General features: G+C 35.6%; 2 protein-coding genes across 6 annotated transcripts; both read left to right on the forward strand.

Annotated features, from left to right (window-relative positions):
* The first annotated feature begins 1,604 nt into the window (after positions 1–1,604).
* LOC141648347 (uncharacterized) lies at positions 1,605–8,181 on the forward strand. 5 transcript variants are annotated; one of them, XM_074456905.1, is made up of 10 exons: positions 1,607–1,813; positions 1,905–1,971; positions 2,885–2,995; positions 3,567–5,077; positions 5,336–5,660; positions 6,032–6,139; positions 6,325–6,435; positions 6,548–6,704; positions 6,993–7,745; positions 7,883–8,181. In XM_074456905.1, the coding sequence occupies exons 5-9, from the start codon at positions 5,544–5,546 to the stop codon at positions 7,088–7,090; spliced, it is 591 nt and encodes a 196-aa protein (XP_074313006.1). In that variant the 5' UTR covers positions 1,607–1,813; positions 1,905–1,971; positions 2,885–2,995; positions 3,567–5,077; positions 5,336–5,543; the 3' UTR covers positions 7,091–7,745; positions 7,883–8,181. The 5 variants fall into 5 exon arrangements, with proteins under 5 accessions (XP_074313007.1, XP_074313006.1, XP_074313005.1 ...); XM_074456908.1 differs by lacking the exon at positions 1,905–1,971 and having other exon boundaries at positions 1,608–1,813; positions 5,336–5,401; positions 5,550–5,660; XM_074456906.1 differs by lacking the exon at positions 1,905–1,971 and having other exon boundaries at positions 1,605–1,813; positions 6,911–7,745.
* Positions 8,182–11,328: 3,147 nt separating this feature from the next.
* LOC141649906 (transcription termination factor MTEF18, mitochondrial-like) lies at positions 11,329–12,786 on the forward strand. Its single transcript, XM_074458573.1, has one exon. The coding sequence runs from the start codon at positions 11,329–11,331 to the stop codon at positions 12,784–12,786; it is 1,458 nt and encodes a 485-aa protein (XP_074314674.1).
* The last annotated feature ends 3,316 nt before the right edge of the window (positions 12,787–16,102 follow it).

Genomic DNA, 16,102 nt, shown 5'->3' on the forward strand with positions numbered 1-16,102 from the left:
ATCAAGTATTGCATAAAACGATCTTGAATCCACAAATAAATCAATAATAAGCTTTTTTTACTTTGATAAATCGTAGAACTCATTTTAACTTTCAAATATAGTTAATTATTATGCCTCAATACATTTGAGTAACTAAAACACGTCATAACTTTTAACCATTAATCAAAATAAATATTTTGCATTTGTTTATACATTTTATTGCCTCCTCAATTACATCTTAAAAGTCGTGTTAGGAAAAAAATGTAATTTAAATCATATCATTTGTACATATTTTAATTATGACAAAAAATGGAAAAAAAAAACGTAAGAATATAAACAGATAGTATAGTATTTTATTTCCTAATTATTATAATATTTAATTATTATAATATTTATTTCCTATATTATATTCAAGTGATGTTTCTAATTTTTATATAAAAACTTTTACATTTCATTTGGCAAAAAAATATCGTTAAGAAAATTATGAAAATAACATAATTTGATTAAATGCTATCATTAGCGTATAGATTTCATATAATTTGTACATATATAAAATTGTGTACTTCTTAGTATGTTATATGTCCCACATTTGAAAAATAATGTAGGATTATATAAAAATAATAGAATTGTCCCACATCGAAAGATTAACATATGGTGGTCTTATGATTATAAATATGAGGCATCCTTGGAACTTATGTATCAACCCAACATCTTTTGCGTCTCTTAAATAAGATGTTTTGACTTTTGATCATATCTAAATAAATGATTAGACATAAGATGTAAATATTAAAACCTTATAACCATTTTTTGTTAGTTAATTACCCCGTTGCAACGCACGGGCATCCAAACTAGTAAACTATAAAGTTTAATAAAATTGCATAGATTTTAAATTTAATATATAATTTTATGATGATAATAATTAATACCATAAGTGTGCATGTTTATATTAATTAATTATTTTATTTTAAGGAAATTGACCATCTTCTAGTCTTCTATAAATATTTAGGAAAATTACCAAGCATCTTCTTTCTTTTAGTCTACTTGAAACTGACCATCATAATTAATTATTTTATTTTAAGGAAATTGACCATCTTAATTAATTATTTTACTTTAAGAAAATTGACCATGTTTGAAATTGACCATGTTTTAGTCTCTTACAAATGTTTAGAAAAATTACCAAGCTTCTATATAATTTAATTTTAACCCAAACTATATAATATTTGCATTGAGATCCCTTAATCGGGTCCATCACACGGTGCTAGTGATTTAAAACTATATAGTATAATTAATTTGTATAACTTTCTTTAATTACATTGAAGTCCTTTGGTTTCTGGATTTAGTATATAGTATTGATTAATGATGAAAACCGTATTATCTCATCAGAATGAAAAAAGTTAATTAAATTATACGTATGTCGAATTTTCAATTATAGACTTACTTATATTATCAGGACATTCACATTTAGTAACGCCCATTTATATGCTCCTGAGTCCTGTACTCCTGTGTCCAATAATAGCGCATGTTATCATGACCCGTGCATTTTTTTGCACGGGTTTAAAACTAGTTGAAAACAAAAAACTTAGTTGTGTACATGTCCTTCTATTTTAGTCATCCCAAAACTTTTATCTTTCACAGTCGCCCCTTTAAAACATGAATCGATTTATTTGATAAGATTTAACATATACCGAGTCGGGTCTTGTTAGTACGTGTCGGGTTAATTTCGGGTTTGCTGATCATTCCGGATTTGTGTCATCTTCGAGTCCACTATTAGCAACTTATTTCTGGGTAACTATCAGTGCACAATAAACATCGTAGTCTTTGTCTTATCATTAAGGTACGTAAATCACCCTTGTTAATTTTTCTTTTGTTCGATCGAAATATTCGTAAATCATCCTACTTTTGATCTGATTATTTTCTGTCTACAGTATGTCTTTGTTAACCATGAATACTGGAAAAGACAAGGTGAAAAAGCATGTACTTTCTGTAAAGAATGTACGGTATTTGATTGACTTAATTGATAATTATTAATTAATTACTTGAGTATTATTGATTGATTGCTTTATGTTCTGCATTACTGGTCTTTAGTTCAAGAGCCTTAGGCCTTGTTTGGATACAAATATTGGAGGGAACGGAACGGAAGGGAAGGGAAGGGAAGGGAAGGGAAGGGAAGGGGAGATGAGTTTTTATCTAGAAATCTTTCCTTTTTTGGAGGGAAAATGATTTGGCTCGGAGTCCCTCCAAATCCCTCTCCTCCCTTTCTGTTTAAATCCACCAATCCAAACGAGGATGCCTTTTAAAACTAGAATTGTTATTGTTAGCTTCCATACGAGGATCCCTTTTCTTTATTCCTTTTATTTGGAGTCTTTATCAAAAAAGATTTACTATTTGAAAAGCCAGGAGCCTCATTTAGGGTGTGTTTGGACTGAGGGATTTGGAGGGAAATGGAGGGGAGGGAATTGAAAGGATGAAAAATCCATTGTTTGAATAGCAAAATGAAGGTAGAGGGATTTGGAGGGGAGGGAAAATAGATCCCTCCATTTCCCTCCTACAAGGCAAATTATTTTCCCACCAACATAGGCAAGATTTGGAGGGAAAATCACCTCCTCTATTCTCCCTCCCCTTCCTTTCTTTTCCCTCCTTCCCCCTCCCCTCCCTTTCCCTCCTTTTTTTCCTATCCAAACAAGGCCTTAAGGCTGACTCACCCTCTGTGGATAAACCTGGACGGATTCGAACCCCTGACACCATGTTTTGTAGCCTGTAAGTTGCCTCCCTCTTTCCTGGACGGCCTCGGGGTTCACGTCTTTCAAAGAACTATCACTCTGGTGATGATGCAATGTGACTTAATTTTGCATTTACTTCCTCATAATATTATAATAACCTCTGTGTTTCTTCCTGTTATATGAAGGACGATTTCTCTACCTTGCCTATATTTTACCAAGCAATGCTTTCAAGCAATACCAAGCCGATTCCCATTGTTGAAGCTCTTGCCTCGCTGATGTGATATTCGCGATATCCTGTATGTTATGTACTCGCTTTATCTTTTACTTTTGTTCTCAACACATTTTAGAACTCATTAAAAGAGGCATTCACCTATTATTTGCTGAAGCTTGCAGAATCTGCTTATTAAGCTGTTTTGATTAACTGCTTATACGTTACTAATTTATATGACCTGTCATTTACTTAGCCTAATGTCCCATTCAAAGTTAATTCAGGTTTTCTGCTTTACTGTGGCCTCTCTTATTACGGTGACTATGTCCTATGTATAACTATGTTAACAAGAACTGTATACCTCGGCATATGTCCACAAGACCACACTTTGTTTGGTGCGGGATTTGGAGGTAATGGGGTGAACAAATGGAATTTCACTTAGGCTTATTTAGTTGGACTTTCCTTCTCATTGCCCAAGCTAGGCCCCATGGATGGTTTCCATCAACACCTCCAGCCGGGAATGCAGTGGTTGCTTTCTTGGCTTGTCAGTTCACATGAGCGTCATCTTAAAGTTCAATGTGGTTATAGTCTTGCTATGGTACAATTTTTTCTTTACAAGTCTCTGTACTTGCTCTTGGTTCTTACTGTTGGTATTGCAGTCAATTGGGAGACAGGGGAGCACATTGAAAAAAGATTATGAGCTTCAAATTCTTTCAAGTATATAACCAATCTGCAAGGAGCTGCAAACCACAGTCGGAATGTTCTCAGCAACATCAGATGTTCCTCAAGAAGTTGTTGATTTTGTAGCTGTGCAGTCTGAATGACTTCTTTCTCTTGCAACATATATTGGTGACAACACTTCGCCACCTACTTGTTTGGTTATATTGAAGACTAGTTGCTTTGGATTAAAAGGATTACGTGAATCCCAGCTGATGGCTACCGAAGTCGAGCATGCAATAAAATTTTTACTCCTACTCCTGCAATTGGTGGTCGGATTTTGCTCTCAAACTGACAACGAGCCTGAAACCTTGGGCGACGTGTCTACTGTCGGCTTAGGCCTATTGCCGTTACTCTGTAGCTATACTGAGATTCCCGATCAGTTGATAATCTCTCTTTCGACCATTGACTTAATAATCAAGAAGTTATTGACCCCTAGCTCGTGGCTCCCCGTCATCAAGCAACATCTTCAATTACAGTTCCTTATTCTCAAGCTTCATGACAAAAGTAGTTTTGAATCATTTCTTGTAATACTGAAGTTCTTTTTGACACTTGCCAGTGTTAGAGGAGGTGGTGAGATGATCCTAGGTTCTAGGTTCTTGTCTTCTCTAGGGGTTTTGATTACTGAGATATCTGATGATGGTGTATCTGACTGGGTCAGGACTGAAAAGTCTACAGTGCGAGGCGGCTAGATTGAAAAGCCTCGTTTTGTCTGGGAATTGGGCTTGGCTGTCCTTGTTGCCATTAATTGTTCTTTGGGAGAAACTTCACAATGTGCCGATGTTTTCGATAGTATGATCTCTTTTTTTTTTCTCCGAGAAAGCCCATCTGATAGCTTATCATCTGAGCGTTCCTGAAATACTCCCGATAAGAAGCGAGTACGTGCGCAAAGAGGCGGACCTCTCTATATGCTTTACGGTAAACCGAGCATACTCTTATGTTGATATGTGTACTGGCAAAGCACAGAAACTCATGGGTGAAAGACTTTAATGAGATGGGTTCTGAGCTTCGAGAAAATATTATTCACCTCTTAGCTTTCATTAGTAGACGAAGTCACCTCTTTCTGGAGTCCTCTACTCCGGCAGCGCCTTTTTTATGTGTTCCTCTCGCAAAAGAAGATATTGATTATTGCCAAAGGCCGTCATTCGTAAATAGCAGAAATGGATGGTTCGCCATTGCTGCTCTCGCATGTATGCGGATTGGTAATGCCACTAATGAGGTGTTGAGTACTGCCATTGTAGTCAAGGACCCGGTCAACAAACAAGCAAAATCAGTGAAACCAACATGTTTTGCCGATGTAGTAGCTATACAGTTGTATAGGATCTCATTCCTCGTACTAAATTTTTTTATGCCTGCAAGCTGACGACTCTGTCCAGAGAGCAGAAGAGCTGGCTCTGTTGATCTTTCTCATTTCCCCGAGCTTCCAGATCCAGAAAATTTACATGGCTTACAGGTAACTCTCTCTAACGATCAGGATTAAAAGCATGACTATATGATTAGGGATTACATATGCGCTGGCCATGTTTATATTTCATCATGTATGAACTATGAGAGTCAGACATCGGGTACAGTTACATTTCCAAGAGTTAAACTCTTCACGCTCAAATTTTGAGATATTTGGCTCTGTTTGAAAATGATTCAGCAAGAGTTTGAAATTTTTTGAGTGGTCTTATGTTAAATAGAGAGCTTACGGAATACAAATGCTTTGTAGCCCTGACTCACCCTCCGTGGATAAACCTGGAGAGATTTGAACCCCTGACACCATGCTTTGTCGCCTGTAAGTTGCCTCCCTCTCTCTCGGCCGGCCTTGGGGTTCACGTCTTTCGAAGAACTATCGCTCTGGCGATGATACAATGTGACTTAATTTTGCATTTACTTTCTCATAATATTATAACAACCTCTGTGTTTCTCCCTGTTATATGAAGGATGATTTCTCTACCTTGCCTATATTTTACCAAGCAATGCTTTCAATCATTACCAAGCCGATTCCCATTGTTGAAGCTGTTGCCTCGCTGATGTCGTATTTGCGATATCAAGTATGTTATGTACTAGCTTTATCTTTAACTTCTGTTCTCAGCACATTTTAGAACTCATTAAAAGAGGCATTCACCTATTATTTGCTGAAGCTTGCAGACTCTGCGTATTAAGCTGTTTTGATTAACTGCTTATACGTTTTTATTTTGTATGACTCGTCATTTACCTGGCCTAATCTCCCATTCAAAGTTAATTATGGTTTACTGCTTTACTGTTACAACTCACTTTTGCATTCATATAGTCATATCACCATTCATCATGTTTTTTATTTTTAATATCATTGTCTCTCATGATACAATAAACATCTAACTGTATTTTGCGTGTGTGGAATTATTGTGTTAATAGTTTTTTACAAGTTGAGATTACTATACAGGCAATACAACTTAGAGCTACCGAAGCATTTTCTATGTTGTGCTCAATTGCTGATCGTTTACAATCCTATATGTCTGGGAATACAAATCTTAGTCTAGGCGGTAAACAGGTTAGTTTCCTATTCCTGAAATTTCTTTCATACATGCTGGGCCTAAATATCATAAAGTTGAAGGAGCTGGGAATTTTCTTACCATCAATTTTATTCCCTATTTAGTTGTCAGAGATCTAATGTAGCGTAATGTCTTAAACCACTCTAAGCTGGTTGTGAATTTAATGATATTATTCTGCCTTCAGGTAATCCAATTAAAACGCTCCATTGAAACTATTATTGGCGAGCAATCTGAGAAGAATGAAGAACTATATGTTGCTGTGATTAAGTTTCTTACTTCTGTTGCAAATCACCAGGTATGTTTGAATTGTAGTATAGAATGCTGCATTATACTTAAATTTTAGTAAGATGTCTAATCTTCTATCTCGCTTGTGTTAATTTAAATATGTTTTCAATTTTATGGTGCAGCCTGTATTACTAGCTGGTATCTTTGGGGGAGAAGAATTTAGAGTTGTCCATAAACAGACAAATGAGCCGCCTTGTCAAAAAGCCATGTCTGAAATGTCATGCATTTGGTGGATGCACTTCTGCTGTATGTTGAGAGAACAGATTCTCTTATTGAGAGGTATCATATGATAAATTTATATAATTTTCTGCCATGATTTAGCATGCGAAGTACTTCTGGATTTTGGATAACTAACATTTCACCAAAAAAAAAAGATTTTGGATAACTGTCATCAACCATTTGTGATATACTGGGTTTTTTTTAAAGCACTATGGAAACAAGCTGCACAGTATTCTGATATTCTAGAGTCTATTTGAAAATCGAAGAGGTTCTGGAAACTATTATCGGAATCAATATTACTCATGCGCCCGGAGGAAGCTCACATTACAAAAAATCTCTCTGAAGCAGACACTCTAAAGGTCGCATACAAGTATCGATGTCAGTCTGCTGCATTGGAAATTATGGCTTTGGAACTGTTCCTGCAGAAAAAAACTATTATATGCTGACTCACTTTTCAGACATGCTGACAAAGGTTTGAAAGGTAGATTTGATGGTGTTGGTCGGACCAGTACGGCAGCAAATTGGAGATATCTTTTTGATTGGGTTTGATAATTGTGCTTTGTGTAATCTTCTAAACTCATGTGCAGCCTGAACTTATGATACTAACATTTATCGTTAATGAGATGGGTTCTGAGCTTCGAGATGGGTTCTGAGCTTCGAGAAAATATTATTCACCTCTTAGCTTTCATTAGTAGACGAAGTCACCTCTTTCTGGAGTCCTTTACTCTGGCAGCACCTTTTTTATGTGTTCCTCTCGCAAAAGAAGATAATGATTATTGTCAAAGACCGTCATTCGTAAATAGCAGAAGTGGATGGTTCGCCATTGCTGCTCTCGCATGTATGCGGACTGTTAACGCCACTAATGAGGTGATGAGTACTGCCATTGTAGTCAAGGACCCGGTCAACAAACAAGCAGAATCAGTGAAACCAGCATGTTTTGCCGATGTAGTAGCTATACAGTTGCATAGGATCTCATTCCTCGTACTAAAACTTTTATGCCTGCAAGTTGACGACACTGCCCGGAGAGCAGAAGAGCTGGGCTCTGTTGATCTTTCTCATTTCCCTGAGCTTCCAGATCTAGAAAATTTACATGGCTTACAGGTAACTCTCTCTAATGATCAGGATTAAAAGCTTGACTATATGATTAGGGATCACATATGCGCTGGCCATGTCTATAATATTTTCTGTCCAGTGCCTCTGTATCTTCGGAAAATCATTCTTCTTTGGATGATTTGCAGAGCTCTCACCGAAATCACAAGAGCTTACAGCTATTCTTCTAGCAATAAGGCTTTATTGCAGTTTTGTCATGGAATATGATATACACACGCGGCTTGATTCAGCAATCTTGGCCTTTACATTGTGGGTAATTTATATGATCCGGCGATCCGCTTCAGCTTGAAGTCTACTTATATGAAGGAGAAGGACAACTTTCCTATTTATTATGTGGTGAGTGAAGCGACTTTCGCTTTGTTGTGTATTGTACATTGTTTAACTGAACGAGTAATATATTAGACAAGCAGGAAAAATCTGGTTCCTTCGTTTTCGTGTTTTCTAATTATTTGCTGGTTTAGTATCTCTGAAAAGCAAAAATGAAGGATGATTTTCTCACCCTCGTCACCGATTTCTTGTTGCTTTTTATTTTTAAATGTTTGTTCCCTCTCCCACCCAGCAAAACCCCCACTCACTTGAGTGCTTGCAACCAAACCTGCTTTTCATGTCCTTTGAAACCAAATTAGGTTAGCGTGGTCTTAAGAACTTTCATTCAACAGGTGTCTTTTGGTGTTGTCACCTCGTTCTAATACTATCCTTCCTCTATCATCTACTCGTATTTTATATTTCCTAGCTCTGGTGGTCAGTGGTCTCTCATCTGCAGTATTTCACTGATCTGTCACTACTTTTCTTTTCTTCTACTTCTAATGTAGTTATATCAAAGGGTTTTTTTGTCAAACACAATCTTTAAATTTTTTTTTTTCCAAACACCACCTTTAAAAAAAATGTTTGTAAAACACAACCTTTAACAAATTTTTTGTTGTCAAACACGACTTTTTGGCTGAAGGACTTAACATTTTGCAATGGGGTAACTTTCAATCGATGTTTGGGATAGCAAACGATGTCGGTTTGAGGTGTTCTTAGACTCGTTGGAAAGGTGGAAATACAAGCTTTCCATGGGTTATCAATACGATGGTTAAACGTGGCCTTATGTGGGGTCTATTGTTGTGTAAAGTAAGGCTGGTCGGAGAGATTAGCGAGTGGTCGGGGATTTTTAGTGGGTCTTTTAAAGAGGTTATGATGCTTTGTTTGGTCTGAAAATTGGTATGTAGGTAGCGGGGGGTGTAAGGTAGGCCGTAGTTGTATTGTTTTTTTGTGGTTGTTGGTTATAAGTGGTGGTTCGAGGAGAGTTAATTTGAAGGTAAAAAACATTCAAAAGAATGTCAAAGTAGGATTTCTTTTTTGTGGGTCAATTCACTCACCTCAAACCACCACTCACAACAAACAACCACAAAAAACAACACAACTACAGCCTACCTTACACTCCTCGCTACCTACATACCAATTTTCAGAACAAACAAAGCATCATAACCTCTTTAAAAGACCTACTAAAAATCTCCGACCACTCGCTAATATCTCCGACCAGCCTTCCATTACACAACAATAGACCCCACATAAGGCCGCCTTTGACCATTATTGATAACCCTTGGAAAGCTTGTATTTCCACCTTTTCAACGAGTCCAAAAACGCCTCAAACCGACATCGTTTGCTATCTCAAACATCAACTGAAAGTTACCCCATTACAAAATGTTAAGTCCTTCGGCCAAAAAGTCGTGTTTGACACAAAAAATTTATTAAAGGTTATGTTTTACAAACTTTTTTTTTAAAGGTGGTGTTTGGAAGAATTTTTTTTTTTAAAGGTCGTGTTTGACAAAAAACCCTATATCAAACTTAGAAAATATTTGTCTTAATGACTCTTAATGATTGGGTTGGCTTTTTCCATGTTTGTAGCTGCGTTACTCCTACTCTCCGACACGGTGTCGTGTTGACACGTGTCGGACAACTATTTTGGATGAATTTTCTAATTTTGTGGTCTAAACTAAAATGTCGGAGTGTCGGACAACTATTTTTTAATTAGGGTTTATATTCAAATTAATTAATAATAACTAATTTGAATATAAATCCTAATTAAAAAAAACTATAACAAGGTCTTAATTATAATGGCTTAATAAATTAAATACTTGTTCTATATTCAAATAATCATCATAATTGAATCACTTGGAGAAGGTTTAAGGATGTAACAATTGAGAGAAGTTAGAGTGATTTAATTTTGATATTTTTTAATTAAGAGTAGAGAAATGAAAAATTTAGTATAAAAAGTATTAAAATGAGTAAAATATATGCTGCGAAAATAAAGGGTGCTGATTTTCGCAGTACACAATTTACTCATCGCAGTACGTTATTGACAATTATACCCCTTACACTCCCCCCTCCCTTCATTTTCTCTCTCTAATTATTCTCTCTAATTTTACCCAAATAATTACCCAGTGTATTCAATTGAAAAAACTAACTGGATTAACACTACTGTATTCATACCACATATACTACATATTAAATTGAAAAAACTAAGCAATCTCTGCATGCACAGGCGTGCTAAGTTACAAAAGTAAATCGAACATAATCCGGGAACATGATAAACCGTCGTTCTTCTTGCCGGCAATGACTTCCCATGTCGCCGGTGACATCGGACTACACTAATATCCCATCACCGTCTCACACAATTGAACATAAACCCTAATTAAAAAAATATAAAGCTATAAGGAGTCAATTTGATTAATAATAATTGATTAGTGAATTAAATACGTGTTCTATATTCGAATCATTATTCATAATTGAATAATTGGGACGAGGTTGAAGATAGTTAAGGATGCAACAATAGAGAGAAGGTAGAGAGAATTAGGTTTGATGTGTTTTAATAAGGGTAGAAAAATGGAAAATTTGATGCTAAAAGTACTGAAATGAGTAAAATTTGTACTGCGAAAATAAATTACGAAAATAAATTACGATAATTTATTATGGGACTTAATTTCATAATCGACTAAAATTAAGGACTCAATAACTACTTTCGCGTGAGATTGTTTCTACAGTTCAACAACTTTTAAGATTTCTTCCGGGAGAAGGAAGCGTAACAAGAACAAACCCTTCTTTCCGCCTACCTTTCCACTGCAACAATAAATTAATTCAATTCAATCATTTTCGAAATTAACATTCTAATCATTTTCGAAATTAACACCATTTACACCGGTGAGAAGTTATTTGTTTCCTTTTTGAGGTGTATTAATCAGTTAATAATTATCTATTTCCATTTTCAGTTTATTTCCGTGGCCTCTTCATGTGCAAGTGGGAGGAGATTGGTGCCAAAAGCAATAAATAGCTATTGATCGGGACGGAAGGAGTAAGATTATTTCATTGTCGTTTTCAAATTAGGAAATGATCCATTTACCGAAATTAAAATTATTGTATTCTTCGCTGAAATACCCAATTCATAGAAATAACAATTTCTCATGTTATAGATTATTTGGTAGTGGTGAAAGTGGGCGAAAGAGTCCAGTTACTGTGAAAAAAAAGGTTGAAGCTGCCTTGTTAGAATACTTGCTGTGTACTAGAACCCTAAAATTTTACGGATGCCGAACACATGAGTAAAAACTCACCACATTTTGTGAAAAAGCTAATTGCGAATGTTGGTAACGAGTCTGATTATGTTAAGCGGTCTGTGGCGCTTTTCTTGAATTACCATCCCATCAATGAGTTTGAGCCTTTCTTTGAAAGTATAGGGTTGGAACCTTCTGAGTTTAGCGCTTTTCTTCCGCGTAATTTGATGTTTTTGAGTGATGAGGTTGGTTTGCTTGATAAGTATCATGTTTTGTGTAAATATGGTATTGCTCGAGTTCAGATGGGGAAGATCTATAGAGAAGCAAGAGAAGTGTTTCGGTATGATAAAGGGGTTTTGCAGTCGAAGCTGCTAGGTTTTGAACAGGTAGGGATGCGTAAGGATTTTATTTCTAGAGCTGTCCGCTTTAATCTCTGTATTTTGATTAATGGTATAAATGAAGAGTTCTTGGAGTTGGTTAGCAGATTGAAGTGTTTGGGGTTTGAAAATAGTTTGTTTGAGCAAAAATTCTTCGAAACGACTAGTTATAATTGGAGACAAATCAATCACTTGTTACAGTTGTTGTTACAGTATTTGGGTTGTCGTCGATGTCCAGGGATTCTATTTGATCATTCAGGTAGACGTAGACCGGCATTATTACTGATAGGATTCCTGTTAAAATTCGGGTGCAGTAGATCTGATATATGTTCAATTTTGTTGCGATTCCCACAAATTAAAGTCGAGAAATTCGTTTGGAATTTGAGGCGTGCTTTTGAGCTACTTTTTGAAATAGAGATGGATGCGGTGAATATAGGTAGGATTATTCGCGAACATTTCACGTGGATTGGTACATGCAGAGTAATGAAAGCAAGTTACCTTCTTTGCCATTTAAGATCTGGAAAGATACATCTGCGTCAAATCATCGTGGCAAATCCTCTGGAACTTAAGAAATGGACCCTCGGAGCAAAAATTGAACGTGTGCCAGAAACAAAGGAAATACGTTTGCAAAGGGATAGAAATCTTAGAATAAAGTTCTTAACAAGCATTGGCTTCGTAGAAAATTCAAAAGAAATAGAAAATGTCCTTAAGATATGTCGTGGTAAAGGCGAAGAACTCCCCGAGAGATTTGATTTGTTTGTCAAAGCTGGGATTAGTGAAAGTGATGTTACGAAAATGATCAGAAGGGCTCCTCAAATTCTCAACCAGTCAGCAGAAGCTCTTGAGGCGAAAATTAATGTGATTGTTAATGAGTTAGGGTATCCAGTGTCGAAAATAAGTTCTTACCCCAAAGTTTTGCAATATACAATGGATCGGGTTAAGGTCAGATGCGCAATGCACAGGTGGCTTCTGGAGCAATTTGTTGTTCGCTCCACATTGTCTTTGTACAGCATCATTGGATCTACAAAATCTTGTTTCGTTAACACTTTTGTAAATAGACATCCTTTAGGCCCTCAAGTATGGCAAGAATATAAGCTCAAAAAAGCAAATTCGGGTCAATATTAGTATTTCCGTCGAGAGAAACATTTCTTCGTTTAATTAATAACCACTTTTTATTGAAAGTCGAATCACTTTTTTTTTTTTGTAAACGAAGCTTTATGGGCGATTTTTATGCTGGTGGGATTCGAACCCAGGTCATGAAAAACATCGCCTTTCATTATTTTATCAACTGAGCAAGTTGACATCTGCATATAAAGTGAAATCGTAGATAGGTTGATTTGGTAAACTAACCCATTAAGGATTGTGCTCTTTTGAGTTGAAATCTTACATTAGATGGTAACAATTAATAAAATACTACTCCATATAAAATGACCAAACCCTCCCAATTTAATTTGTAAAATTATGGATTTTCACTTTGTTAGATTTGTGTGTTGCTTGCTAGTTCTCTTACTATCAAAAAATGGTGCAACTAATAATCAAGAAAAAAATTTTATGGTAAAATATTTAACTACTTTTTTATTTTGTTTACGAAATTTAGTAGTAATTGATTTCGAAGCTTGTTGTATAGCACAAAATAGCGAAATTAATATATTTTTCATTCATTTTTTTTATTGTAGTCTGCTGGATATAGAACAACAATTGATGACAAATGTTATGGAATTCATGGCAAACTCAATATATGGTCACCCCCAAATGTTATTCTAGGTGACTATAGCGCGACTCTAATTACAATGCATAGCGGATCGCTTATACTTGCTGCGGGATGGATGGTAAGGCTTTATTTGGTAAAAGTAGCTAAAAAGTTAACCCGATTCACTACAAAAATGTTGCTGATGTGAAAAAACAGTCGGTAAAATCAATTACTGATGGATTTTGGATATTTCAAAATTCATTTGGTAATAATGGTCGGAAAATTTAGTACCGATTTTTTATTAGTGATTTTTGGTCCGGACGAGCTTTCTAGGAGAAAAGTAATTTGTACAAAATAAATATTTTTAATATACGGAATAAAAATTATGATTATAGTAGATATGGATAAATTTTATGTTTCAGTATTAGGTCGATTTTTTAAGGGTATTGCTCTTTCACATACGCCTTTTACTCTTTCACATACGTAGTTTACAATGTTACCCTTCTCATTTCTTTCTCCTTTTACCCATTCAAAAAATTTTCTCCCTTTCATAAACCCCCTTCGCCATTAAATTACCACCATCTATCTCCATTAACCACCACACACCTCCATTAACCAACACCTCGCCGAAAACCCAAAGTAAAACTAAAATTAAAAATAATCAAAAATGATTTTGAAAAAAAAAAAAAGAAAAAAGAAAAAAAAAAACGTGTTGATGAACACAGTAACCCAGTAACCCCTCCCCTCCCCAACACTCCCCCTCCCCTTCACTATCACTGTCCTTCTCTGCTCCGACCACCACCGTCCTGTACCATATCCCTGCTCCGACCACCGTCGTCCACCATGCCCCTGCCCTGAACACCACAGTCCATCAAACAAACCACCATGCCTTCCGCCATCAACATAATTGAAGAACTTTTAGTGTGATTATAAACCCTAATTTTAAGACAAAATAATTAATAAACAATGAACAAGTTTTTAATAATTGCTAAACAAATTAGTATTTACTTCATTAATTGAATAATTTGAAAAATTGTAATCCATTGTTCAAGTTTTAGAAGAATTATGTTTTAATTTTAGGGAAAATGGTATATAGAAAACCTAATTTGTTTAGATTTAGGAAAAGGGTAAAAGATGGAAAATTTATGAAAAAAAGTATGTGAAAGAGTAAAAGACGTATGTGAAAGAGCAACACTGTTTTTTAATTTAGCTCCGTTCATGATAATGGGACTAAATTTATTGTTGAAGTAATTAATAACGGGTCATTTTTTAGGTCAATTCAGAACAATTTCGCGATGAGCATCCAAGAATATTTGCATCTTACAAGGTAAAATTATGGAACAACTCGATTATATATACTACGAATTTTAAAAACGCGTACAATAAGGGGTTGTTTGGTTGCCTTTCAAATTCATGGGAATTGGAAAATCATGGGAAGTTGCAAAATAAAGTCTTGTTTGGTTGCCTAAATCATGGGAAGTAGAACTTCCTATGAAACTTCAATTCCTAAATGATGTAGGAAGTCACTTACCTAGCCCCCCCTAGGTAAGTGGGAATTCCCACATGAATTAAGTTCCCACATTCAACCAAACAATATTTATACAATTCACATGATTTTTAAGTTCATATGACGAATTTCCTCTTCCCGGGAATTCTATTTTTCCATAGTGAACCAAACGACCCCTAATATTATCTAATTTGTTTATAAATTACAGAAGCAGACGAGCATTCCATGTCATAGTTTTGATCCCAATTGTACCGAATTTATAAAGGTAGAACCAAATTACTTTACTGCTGAACGGACAAAAACTTCAACTAATCTTGGAGAACAACACGACGTTGATATAAAAATAATCCTGGTAATGGAATTACTCCTATTTCATCTGATCCGTAGTTATTGCGTGAGACGATTTGACACTATAAGACGGTCGCATGATATAAAAGGACAATTCATTTATTAGCATTAAATGAATAGTTGATCGTCTCGCAGTGTGATACCGTCTTACTAGACTTGACAAACGAGTCGAACGGGCGAGTTAGATGTTCGGTCATTTCTATTCGAGTAAAATCCGAGTCAGGTCTATTTAGGGTTTGTAAAATACAGGTTTGTACGGGCCGGGTTTATACGCGTTTCGGATCGGGTATTGGGTCAGAAACGGGTATTCTATTAGGATTGTCGGGCGGATTTCCGTAATTTTTCTGTGTCATCCAATTCTTAACATTCCTTTGTTATAAGTTGTCCTTTGCCTTTTGCACGTTTGTCGATGCTCATTTCATTTCGTAAATATCTTTACTTACTTAATTATGAATATTATAAAATTTTGATATTCTTAACTATATTTTTAGTTATGCATTGCAAATTATTTTAAAAATTCTCTTCCTTTATGAATAGTGTCCACAAAACAAAGGACAATAATTGACCGGAGCGGAGGGAGTACAATTTATCCATTATCGATTCAAATTATGACTTATATATCGTTGAGTCGTTGACGATGTTGTTGAATATATATATAGGATAACGATGGTAGCAAAAAATGGTGGCTTTGTGTAAACAACGTATATGTGGGATATTGGACACAAAGTCTAGTAAAAGGATTTAAGCATGGGACTTGCACTTTAACGTGGGGCGGACAAGTTTATACATCGCCATCGAATCCGGCACCGATGGGAAGCGGAAAGTTTCCGGAAAAAGGTCAAGGTCAAGCAAGCTATATGATAAATAGTATTTTAGTCACTTTTTACCCCGCATTT

Source organism: Silene latifolia, chromosome 3 (genome assembly GCF_048544455.1).
Source record: "Silene latifolia isolate original U9 population chromosome 3, ASM4854445v1, whole genome shotgun sequence".
Taxonomy (NCBI): Eukaryota; Viridiplantae; Streptophyta; class Magnoliopsida; order Caryophyllales; family Caryophyllaceae; genus Silene; species Silene latifolia.

Bases quoted from the DNA above. Each gene is read 5' to 3' on its own strand.
- LOC141649906 (XM_074458573.1), top strand. From the start codon at position 11,329: ATGAGTAAAAACTCACCACATTTTGTGAAAAAGCTAATTGCGAATGTT.
- LOC141648347 (XM_074456905.1), top strand. From the start codon at position 5,544: ATGAAGGATGATTTCTCTACCTTGCCTATATTTTACCAAGCAATGCTT. The intron at 5,661-6,031 runs GTATGTTATGTA...ATTACTATACAG, and splicing joins TGTCGTATTTGCGATATCAA to GCAATACAACTTAGAGCTAC. The intron at 6,436-6,547 runs GTATGTTTGAAT...TTTATGGTGCAG, and splicing joins CTTCTGTTGCAAATCACCAG to CCTGTATTACTAGCTGGTAT.